Raw genomic sequence first — 10659 nt, 5'->3', positions numbered from 1 at the left:
TATTATTTTTTTCATCTTGTTAAAAAAATGAGGTAAGATGAAGTTTATTATAGTTTATAAGATATGTCAAAAATTATCATTTTATGAGGGGGTAAAATGATATCAACCAGAACAAAATACAACTTTTTTAATTGACATATCAAACAGGGGAATCTAACCAATGATATTGATGGTTGGATGGCAATTTGAACTTTTTTTTTTCAAATTAGAATTTGAACCCCGAACTGACAATTAGATGAATTATGACCTTTCGGGCTCAAAAGGGATGCATACTGTTGAGTACATAAAGGCACCAGGTCGGCCATGTTACTGGTTCCACCCCGGCACGGATCGTTCCAGCTATATGGTACGAGCAGAACACGGGGTTAAACAGGAGCCGACCCGAGATGAATGCGACCAGGAAAACATACCGACCAGAAATATACGCCGAGTCGATACTCATCCCCAGGAAAGCGGGAACACGATCTCACAAAATCGCGGTAGTTGCGCTTCTCCCAGAGCGGTTGAAGGACACGCGAGATCCACGTTTGCCCACAATCTGGCAGTTAGAGTCCCATGAGGGGCTACCACCACCCGAAAAAGGAGGGATAAGGGGCAAACGAAAAACGTGGGACAAAGGGCGGCTATAAAAGAGAAAGACATCGAAGAAGACAGGACAGAAAAACTGAGAGAGGGGAAACGCTGCCAAATTGCAACCAGGCCATTTCCTTACAAATTTCTTAAATCCATATTACACTGTTTTCCCGTAAACACCTTGTGCTAACTTAGGCATCGGAGGGTTTACGCCGGCAAAACCACCGGCGTCTCTGATCCGTTTTTGCTGAACGCAGGTCTAGTGAGAGAGGGAAGGGCGATTCCAACCCCAGTGGTTCGAGTGACAGTTGATAACACAAACGTTGGTGACAGAATCTGGTCGGTCCAAGGGCGAGCAGATTTCAGCATCAACATTTTGGCGCCGTCTGTGGGGAGCTGAATAAAAAGCTACCACCAAGTTAGTAATTACCTGAGAAGTAGCGAACGATTAGATATGGATGCGTCAAGAAAGGATACTGTAAGGGAGGATAATGAAACGGTGGAGACAATCACTCTACGGGAGATAGCAAATGAAGCCCGAGAGAGGATGATGCAAGATAGACTGGAGCGGATGGAGAAACAAATGGAGACTCTCGCGGCCGTATTGTTTGAGCTGAGGGACGAGCGGAGAAGGGATTATGAAACCCCCGTGGGAAGAGATGGAGTTGGAGCAGAACCCAGTCTCCGGGGGCGTAGGGTCGGGGAAATCCCTCCACCCGCAGACCAACCTAATGGAGTGCATCCCCACCGAAGTACTGGCCGGGTCCCAGGGGAACACGTGGATGAAGGGAGAGACGAACCTCGCCCCGGACGGGTACTGGAAATAAATGGCCGAGGGGCCAGTGTTGATGAAGGAGAGCTCAGACAACGGTTGCAGAACGTCGAGCAGGAGAGAGACCAGATAGCTGCACGTGACCCTGATCGCGCTATAGAATTGGAGGGGGAGGTGCGCAGATTGGCGCAGGTGATAGAGGAGATGCAGGGCAAGAGAAAGCCCCCGAGCTGGAGGATAATGCTAGATGAAGAATCTCCGTTATCAATTGAGATCATGAGCACCATAATCCCAAGAGATTTCCGCTTCCCTGACCTTAAATACTCCGGGCGAAGTGACCCGTTGGTGCACATTGAGCGTTTCAACGACATGACGGGTGTGCAGGGGCTGACACCAGCTCAGAGATGCAGGGTGTTCCCGTTGACACTAGAGGGACGAGCCCGAGAATGGTACCGCAAGCTGCCCCGAGGAGGAATAAAGGGGTATGAGCAGATGTGCCAGGAGTTGGCCGAGCAGTTCCGAGGGGCGGTGGCCCCAGAGGATGACATGATGGAGCTGATGGGGATGAAGCAGGAGGAGTATGAATCCCTTCGCGATTTCGTAAAACGATATCACCGAGCCGTGCTGGATTTGGGAGCTTTTAATCACCCGCAGGCGTTGAGGGGATTAAAAGAAGGTGTAAGAATCGGCCGATTGTGGTATAACTTAAGAAGCCCCCTCGTACAGAATTACTCGTCGGGGTATGAGCAAGCGAAACGAGACATAGAAATCGAAGAGGAAAAATCAGCAAGAATTAAAAGTGAACAGCTGGAAGAGCTGAGGCGAAGAGAACGGAGAGCCCCGAAAGGGAGCGGGTCGAGAAAGCGAACTGGAGAATCTTCGGGGATGGGCGGAATATCAGCTCGGTCTCGCCCTTACCCCATAGCTCAGAGAGCACAACAGTTCCAACACAGCCGGGCTCAACCTCTGCGCCCCCCGATCCCAGAGCGGCAGCGAGAATTCAGGCAGGTGACTGCCCACCCTTACCACCGCACTCCCAGAGAGGTAAACGCGACCAATCACAGGTCTGGCCGACCAGAGCAGTTACCGGCTATACCAGCCCGAAGTGATGTCCATGATAGCCGAGCAGTTCAGTTGGTTGACCAGAGCGCGGCATATCGACGATATACTCCTTTAAAAATCTCCATGGAGGAACTATACGAAAGGATCGAGGGACGAGGACTGCTGTATACTCCGACCCCTATAACGAAACCCGCTCACCGGCGTGATAAGAGCAGGTTCTGCAAATTCCACAACACTCACGGTCATACTATCAGCCAATGCCGTGACCTAAGGATTCAGGTGGAGGATTTGGTGAGGAACCAATACTTGGATGAGTACGTAGATGGAGTGTTCCCCGTCAGTGAGTCGCAATATGCACAGGATGAAGGAGTTGAAAGGGGTTTGGAACAAGAACAGCCGACTATCCAAGTTATAGCAGGAGGGCCAACATTGGCCGGGGATTCAAACAGGGCACGGAAGAACTATGGGAGATACGCCCTGACTAGCAAAGAAGTGCTTTTCAATTTGCCAGCAGCCAAGAGGGAAAAAGTGCGGCAAGTTCCTATTATGTGGACAGAGGACGACGAAGAAGGCATTTTATACCCTCACGAGGATGCGCTGGTGATTAAAGCATTTGTGGCCAGTACAGAATTACGGTGAATACTGGTAGATACGGGCAGCTCAGTAGACATTCTGTTTAAGTCGGCCTTAGATGATATGGGGATTTTAGATTTAAAGCTGGAGCGAACGAATACATCCTTGAAGGGATTTGGAGGGGGACGGTTAACTCCCATGGGGGTCATTGAACTCCCGATTACTGTAGGGACAAAGCCACTTGAAAGAACGATGATGCTGGACTTTGTAGTGGTAGAGGAAAGAAGTCCTTACCAGATGATATTGGGGAGACCGTTCATGAGGATAAGCCAATGTGTAATGTCAACGCATTATCTGGCGCTGAAGTACAGAATAAATGGAGTTGTGGGTGTAGTAAAGGGCGACCAGAGAATGGCCAGGAGCTGCTATGCTACAGCGGCCAAGGAAACGCTGCAAGTTACCTCGCTAGATAACCGAAGGGATTCAAAAAATGGTAGTCAGGAACTGGTTGAGAAGCTGGAGGAAGTTGTTGTAAGCAGGAGCGACCCTAGCAGAATTGTAAAGGTCGGATCAGAATTGGGTAGAGAAATAAAGACAGAGCTGGTGAAGTGTCTACAGTCCCATGCAGACATATTTGCTTGGTCTCATGAGGATATGCCAGGTATTGACCGCGGGATAGCTTGTCACAAGCTGGCGGTCAAGAGAGGGGCAAAGCCGGTGAGGCAGAAAAGGAGGTGCTTCAACCATGAAAGGTACGAAGCCATAAATGCCGAGGTGGAAAAGCTGCTGAAAGCAGGATTTATAAGGGAAGCTAAGTACCCGGAGTGGATTTCCAATGTGGTATTGGTAAAGAAGGCCAATGGGAAGTGGAGAATGTGTGTAGACTTCACGGACCTCAATAAGGCATGCCCGAAGGACAGCTTTCCCCTACCAAAAATAGATCAGCTGGTGGACTCAACCGCGGGTCATAGTCTACTCAGTTTCATGGATGCCTTCTCCGGATACAACCAGATACCCATGAACGAGCAGGATGAGGAGAGCACCACATTTATAACTAACATGGGTTTGTTTTGTTACAGGGTGATGCCCTTTGGCCTGAAAAATGCAGGAGCTACCTATCAAAGGTTAGTGAACAAGGTCTTCAAACCATTGATCGGTCGCACTATGGAAGTATATGTGGACGATATGATCACCAAGTCAAGAGAACCGAAAGACCATGTGAAGCACTTAAAAGAGACTTTCGAATTGCTGAGGAGGTACAAAATGAAGCTGAACCCGGAGAAATGTGCATTTGGGGTCAGCTCGGGTAAATTTTTGGGATACCTGGTGAGCCATCGAGGTATTGAAGCCAACCCAGAAAAGATACGGGCGGTGATAGAAATGAAGTCCCCACGAACAGCTAAGGAGGTGCAGAGCCTTACGGGGAAGTTGGCAGCATTGAACCGATTCATTTCGCGAGCCACTGATAAATGTCACCCTTTCTTCCAAGTCATAAAGAAAGGGAAGAAGATGGAATGGATACCGGAATGCGAGGAGGCATTTGGACAGCTGAAGGAATATCTAGCCCACGCCCCGTTACTATCAACTCCGAGAGAGGGTGACAAGCTGCTCTTATACTTGGCAATCTCTAAGCAGGCTACCAGCTCGGTCTTAGTCAGGGAAGTAGAAGGGAAGCAACACCCGGTATACTACACAAGCAAGGCCCTGGTGGACGCAGAAACCAGATATCCACTAATGGAGAAGTGGGCGCTGGCTTTGATAATGGCAGCACGCAAACTCCGACCATACTTCCAAGCCCACCAGATCATTGTGATGACTGACCAGCCACTTCGGCAAGTACTTCAAAAACCAGATGCGTCTGGTCGGTTAGTAAAATGGTCCGTGGAGCTGAGCGAATTTGACCTATCCTACAGGCCCCGAGGAGCAATCAAGGCCCAAGCCCTGGTAGATTTTATGGTGGACCGTGTTGAACCGGGGGAAGAGGTCCAAGAGGAACAACCGGTAGAGCACGAGGATTCAAAGGAGATATGGCTGGTAATGGTTGACGGATCATGTAGTGAGCAAGGATCCGGAGCAGGAGTTGTAATAAGGAGCCCAGAGGGAACTGAGGTAACATACGCGGTGAAGTTCGAATTTCAGCTCACAAACAACCAAGCTGAGTACGAAGCCTTTATCACCGGGCTCGGACTTGCACACGCTCTCAGAGCAGAGAGAGTAGAAATTCGAGCAGATTCCCAATTGGTGTGTAATCAGCTCAATGGTCAGTTTCAAGCGAGGGGAGAGAAGATGGGTCTTTATTTGAAGAAGGCGAAGCAGATGGTTGGGCTTTTCCAAGTAGTGGAGGTAAAGCAGATATCCCGGAATGAGAATTTCCGAGCCGATATGCTGGCTAGGATGGCAGCCATCGCAGATCCAAAATTACCGAAGTCAGTTCCACTAGAGGTAAGGACCTCACCAAGTATTGAGGAAGAAGCAGAGGTGATGAGTGTAAATATTGGAGAATCCTGGATGGACCCGATTCGCGCATATGTCCGCGATGGAGTTTTACCGGAAGACAAAAGGCAAGCAAGAAAGTTAAAATGCCGAGCAGCGAGGTACACGCTACTAGATGGAGTGCTATACCGCCGAGGGTTCACCTTACCCCTTTTGAGATGTTTGGATGATGAGGAGGCGGATTATGTGCTGAGAGAGATTCATGAGGGAATATGCGGCAATCACTCGGGAGCAAGAACTTTAGCTTTCAAGGCACTTCGGCAAGGATACTTCTGGCCAACCATGCACCAGGATGCCAAAAGAATGGCCAAGAATTGTAAAACATGCCAAAGCTTCTCCGAGGTTCCTGCACAACCACCGGAGAAACTGACGGCTATGACATCCCCATGGCCTTTCGCTCAATGGGGAATCGACTTGATTGGTCCATTACCAAAGGGACGAGGAGCGGCGACACATGCAATCGTGGCAATAGACTACTTCACCAAGTGGGTGGAAGTAGGAGTCCTCAGCCAGATCACAGAGAGGAAGACAACAGATTTTATTTGGAAAAACATCATCTGCAGATATGGGATCCCCTACGCCATCATCACAGACAATGGGAGGCAATTTGACAACGGCAACTTCAGGGAATTTTGCCAAAACCTGGGGGTGCACCTGAAGTTCTGCACCCCCGCACACCCCCAGGCAAATGGGCAAGTGGAAGCAGCCAACAAGGTGATAAAGAAGCTCCTAAAGACTAGATTGGGGGAGAAGAAGGGAGCTTGGGTTGACGAGCTACCAGGGGTACTGTGGGCCTACAGGACAACTCATAAAACCGCCACAGGAGAAACACCGTTCGCTTTAGCTTTTGGTCATGAGGCGGTAATCCCAGCAGAGATTGGAGTGGGGACACATAGAACGGAACATTTCGTTGAGGAGCAAAATGACAAGCAGATCTGCTTAAGCCCAGACCTGCTGGAGGAGAAAAGGGAAGGGGCCTCGCAGAAAGTGGCCCAATGTCAGCAAAGGGTCATGCGTTATTACAACAAGAATGTACGCGTGAGGCAGTTCCGAGCAGGAGATTGGGTACTTAGGAAGGTGAACCAGAACACCAGGAATCCTAACCATGGCGCTCTTGGCCCAAAGTGGGAAGGCCCATACCGAGTGATACGAGCCACTGGACCAGGAGCATATAAATTAGCGTGCCAAGACGGACGAGACGTGAAGAGATCATGGAACGCCGAACACCTGAAGAAGTACTTCCAGTAAGCAAAATGCTCTATTAAATCCTCACTCTGGCAAGTTATTTCTGTTACAATGCCTGATGGCCTGTCGCACATGCATATATTCTATGTTTTTGTAATACATTCAAATTTCAATAAAGATGAATTCAGCATGAAATCCCCCTGCTAGCAAGATCAATAAAAATTTCACTAAGACAAGTGCTACTTCTGCTCGGTCAACGAAGACCAGCAGCTAAAGCTTCAAAATTTCTACTAAGGCAACAAAGTGCCTGTTTCTGCTCGGTCAACGAATGACCAGCAGCTAAAGCTACGAACACTCTCCTAGGGCAAGTGCCTACTTCTGCTCGGTCAACGAAGACCAGCAGCTAAATCCTCGAAAGTTCACTAAGGCAAGTGCCTACTTCTGCTCGGTCAACGAAGACCAGCAGCTAAAGCTTCAAAATATCTACTAAGGCAACAAAGTGCCTGCTTCTGCTCGGTCAACAAAAGACCAGCAGCTAAAGCTACGAAAACTCTACTAAGGCAAGTGCCTACTTCTGCTCGGTCAACGAAAGACCAGCAGCTAAAGCTACGAAAACTCTACTAAGGCAAGTGCCTACTTCGGCTCGGTCAACGAATGACCAGCAGCTAAAGTTACGAAGATTCTACCAAGGCAAGTAAGTGCCTACTTCTGCTCGGTCAACGCAAGACCAGCAGCTAACTCTACAAGAAATCTACTAAAGCAAATGCCTACTTCGGCTCGGTCAACGAAGGACCAGCAGTTAATCCTACGAAAGGCAAAACTAAGATACAATCTATGAGCAAAAACCGGACAAGAAAGCAAATAAAGAGCATTTAAAAATCTTTTTATAAATGTTCAATTGTTTACAAAACAAATGCAAATCTAGAGTCTATACAAAAATAGGCTCAAAGCTTAGCAGAGTCAACGGCTCCAGCGGCTGAAGGATCAGCGAGCCCGGGAAGTGAGGGATCAGCAACATCAGGAGGTGGGAGATCAGCAATACCGGGAGGAGGAGGCATGGACCCTTGACCCATTTCGAAAGTGCGTCCCCCAGCATCCCCCTCTTCCACCCCACCCGAAGGAACCTCCACCCGATCCTGCTCACCCTGCTCCTTATCTCCCTGGCCGGCCCCAGCCATATATCTCTCCACCCCAATCTCCAGCTTGCTCATATCGAGCTCGGGGTATTCTTCCGTGAGCACAGACATGATGCACTTATAGCTGAAAGCAACCCCGGAGTCATACTCAGCATCCAGCCGATCATCCACATCAGCAGATTTGCCTTTCTCTTCAGCCAGCTGGTCACTCAGGGATTTGATCTCTCCCTCAAGGGCGGTCCTCAGAGTATCTCTCTCACTTTGAGTAGCCTGAAGATCGGACTTCAGATCATTCAACTCGCCCTCAAGCTTGTAGGAAGTGGACTCAGCAACCGCAACTTTCTCCTCCAGCTCTATAATCTGCTTGTTCAGCTCGGCTAGTTTCTCCCTGGAGCGGTCAGCAGATTCAGCTTTCCTTTTCAACTCCTGATTGTCAGCTTGAAGCTTCTTCTCATGACGCGCGGACCCGGTCTTGTAGCACGAGACCATTGTGGCCAGCCTAAAGGAGACTCTCTGAACAGAAGCAGCCAACTCGGAGAGGCTCATGCTCTCGATGTCCTTCACCATCTTAGGCCCAACCGATTTTTTATAATCCTTCTGATATGGACTCAGGTAATCACCTTGATCCCGAGATGGGAGAGGAGAAGATCGGTCCCCAGATTGCAAGCTGACCTCAGGACTCTTGTCCGAGGTTTTCTCCCCACCACTCTTACGAGGTGGAGGAGGAGGCAGAGCAGGAACAGGCGCCTTGGAAGGACCGACGGTAGGTTTCTTCGGAGGAGGAGGAGGGTTGCTGGAGCTGCTCGGGGCCCGACCACGCTTCCTGCTCATCGCGCTGAGGATCTTGTTATCCATTCCAGCGGCTATATCCACTAGGCCCGAACCGACCAAGTTTGTTGGAGACAGGAGGTCTTGGCAAGTAGAAGCGTTCACCAGAGCAGTTTCCACCTGAAGTAAGGGTCGATCTTCAAGCCCCCCGATCAAACCCCATGACTCTGAAATAACAAACAAGGTTAAAGAACCCAATAAGTGGCAGTTCGAAAAAGAATACAGGCAAAAAATGAACGACCTGGGGTGACAAACTGCGTTGGTAGGTAAAGATCACCACCCAACGAACGAAGTGCTGAACACCATTTTCCCCCAGCAAAGAAGAATTTGTTCTTCCAATTCTTGCACGAGGAGGGGAAACCGGTGATTGGCTTTCTCTTTGCAGAACTGGACATGAAGTAGTACCAGCCCGCCTCCCTTGGGCTGCTCCGCAGCTGATACAAATGCTTCACTTCAACAAGGGAAGGCTCCTCCAACCCGCACCTCTCCCACAACACAAACATAGCCGATAGAACCCTCCACCCGTTCGGGTGTAGCTGACCTGGGGCCAGGTGCATACCTCCCAATATCTTGGCAAAATAACGCTGAAGGGGCAGCCGAGCTCCTAGTTTAAAACTCTCTAGGTGCATCGTCACATACCCCTGCGGAGGCCGACTAGGAACGTCACCCTTCCCAGGGACTACAAGAAGAACATCGTTGGGGATGTTGTAGAGATTCCTAAGTTTAAATAGATCGGTGGGGGTGGTGGCACAAGCCATGAAATCAATAGGGTAGGAATCAGCCTCCACCCTATGGCCTAGTTTCCTTTTCTGAGCAGGTCTGCTTGGTCCGGAACCGCTTCCCTCACCATCACTAACTCCTTCAGGGACCCCAACCCCACCAGAACTGTGATTCTCACCAGAGCCCGACGCAAGTCCACCTCTATTCCCTACAAGCTCTAGTTCGGGGGAAGGAGAGATAACCAAAGGGCGTGGGTATTCAAGGGTATCCCTGCCATGGGAAGGACCTACACTACTGGAGGGGCCTAAGTAATCAGTGGGTATTGGCACATTGAGGCCTGAGTCCCCTGACTCTTCATCACCCTCATCAACAATTAACTTCCTCTTCCGATTCGACATACCGAAATCCCCAAAAGAAAACAGAGAAAACTCGAGTATATGGACACAAAGAAGGCAACACAGAACCCAATCAACAACAACCAGAGGAAAAGGTTAAAGACTATACCTGGAATAGACTGACACTGATAGCGCCGCCGTGACAGAGAAAACACCCGGCGAATGGATACTCCGGACGCTGGAAGTGTGAGCAAAGTTCAGAGAAAATTTGGTTGACGGCGGAGAAATGAATAGCAAGATAATGATGACTCCAGTCTAGGGATTTGAAACGAAAAGGGGGAAATGGAAGCATTTAAGTGATGGGATATGCCAGCTCACCCCCCATATATCGAGGACGGATAGCCCGTCGTTTCAATTTTCAAATACGAAGAGTCTGGAGATGCCACATCACCAACCGTTACAAGAGGCCAGGTTAGAAGTAAGCCCAGATATGCTATGGGCAGGTTCACTTAGGCCCACGCTCAGGTCGGAGTCTCCTCAGTAGAGAAATTGTACATCAGGTCAGGCCCGTCTCAATAAAAAGAGGATCAGACGAGAAGCTCCCCGGGCTGGTGAGATTTGACCATCAGTTTCTACTCTTAACTCATTTCACTCGCCAGACCAGAAACTGGGGGACTGGTGTTGAGTACATAAAGGCACCAGGTCGGCCATGTTACTGGTTCCACCCCGGCACGGATCGTTCCAGCTATATGGTACGAGCAGAACACGGGGTTAAACAAGAGCCGACCCGAGATGAATGCGACCAGGAAAACATACCGACCATAAATATACGCCGAGCCGATACTCATCCCCAGGAAAGCGGGAACACGATCTCACAAAATCGCGGTAGTTGCGCTTCTCCCAGAGCGGTTGAAGGACACGCGAGATCCACGTTTGCCCACAATCTGGCAGTTAGAGTCCCATGAGGGGCTACCACCACCCG

The 10659-nt window shown here is 49.6% G+C and overlaps 1 protein-coding gene across 1 annotated transcript; it reads right to left on the bottom strand.

Annotated features, from left to right (window-relative positions):
* Positions 1-7602: 7602 nt before the first annotated feature.
* Positions 7603-9740, bottom strand: LOC127900354 (uncharacterized). The gene is made up of 2 exons (XM_052435005.1): positions 8864-9740; positions 7603-8789 (listed from the first exon to the last, which is right to left on the bottom strand). Exons 1-2 carry the CDS (start codon positions 9738-9740, stop codon positions 7603-7605), a joined length of 2064 nt encoding a protein of 687 aa, XP_052290965.1.
* Positions 9741-10659: the final 919 nt, after the last annotated feature.

Source organism: Citrus sinensis, chromosome 2 (genome assembly GCF_022201045.2).
Source record: "Citrus sinensis cultivar Valencia sweet orange chromosome 2, DVS_A1.0, whole genome shotgun sequence".
Lineage (NCBI taxonomy): Eukaryota > Viridiplantae > Streptophyta > Magnoliopsida > Sapindales > Rutaceae > Citrus > Citrus sinensis.
The sequence above is the reverse complement of the archived record's forward strand: the minus strand, read 5'-3'. Positions and strand labels throughout refer to the sequence as shown.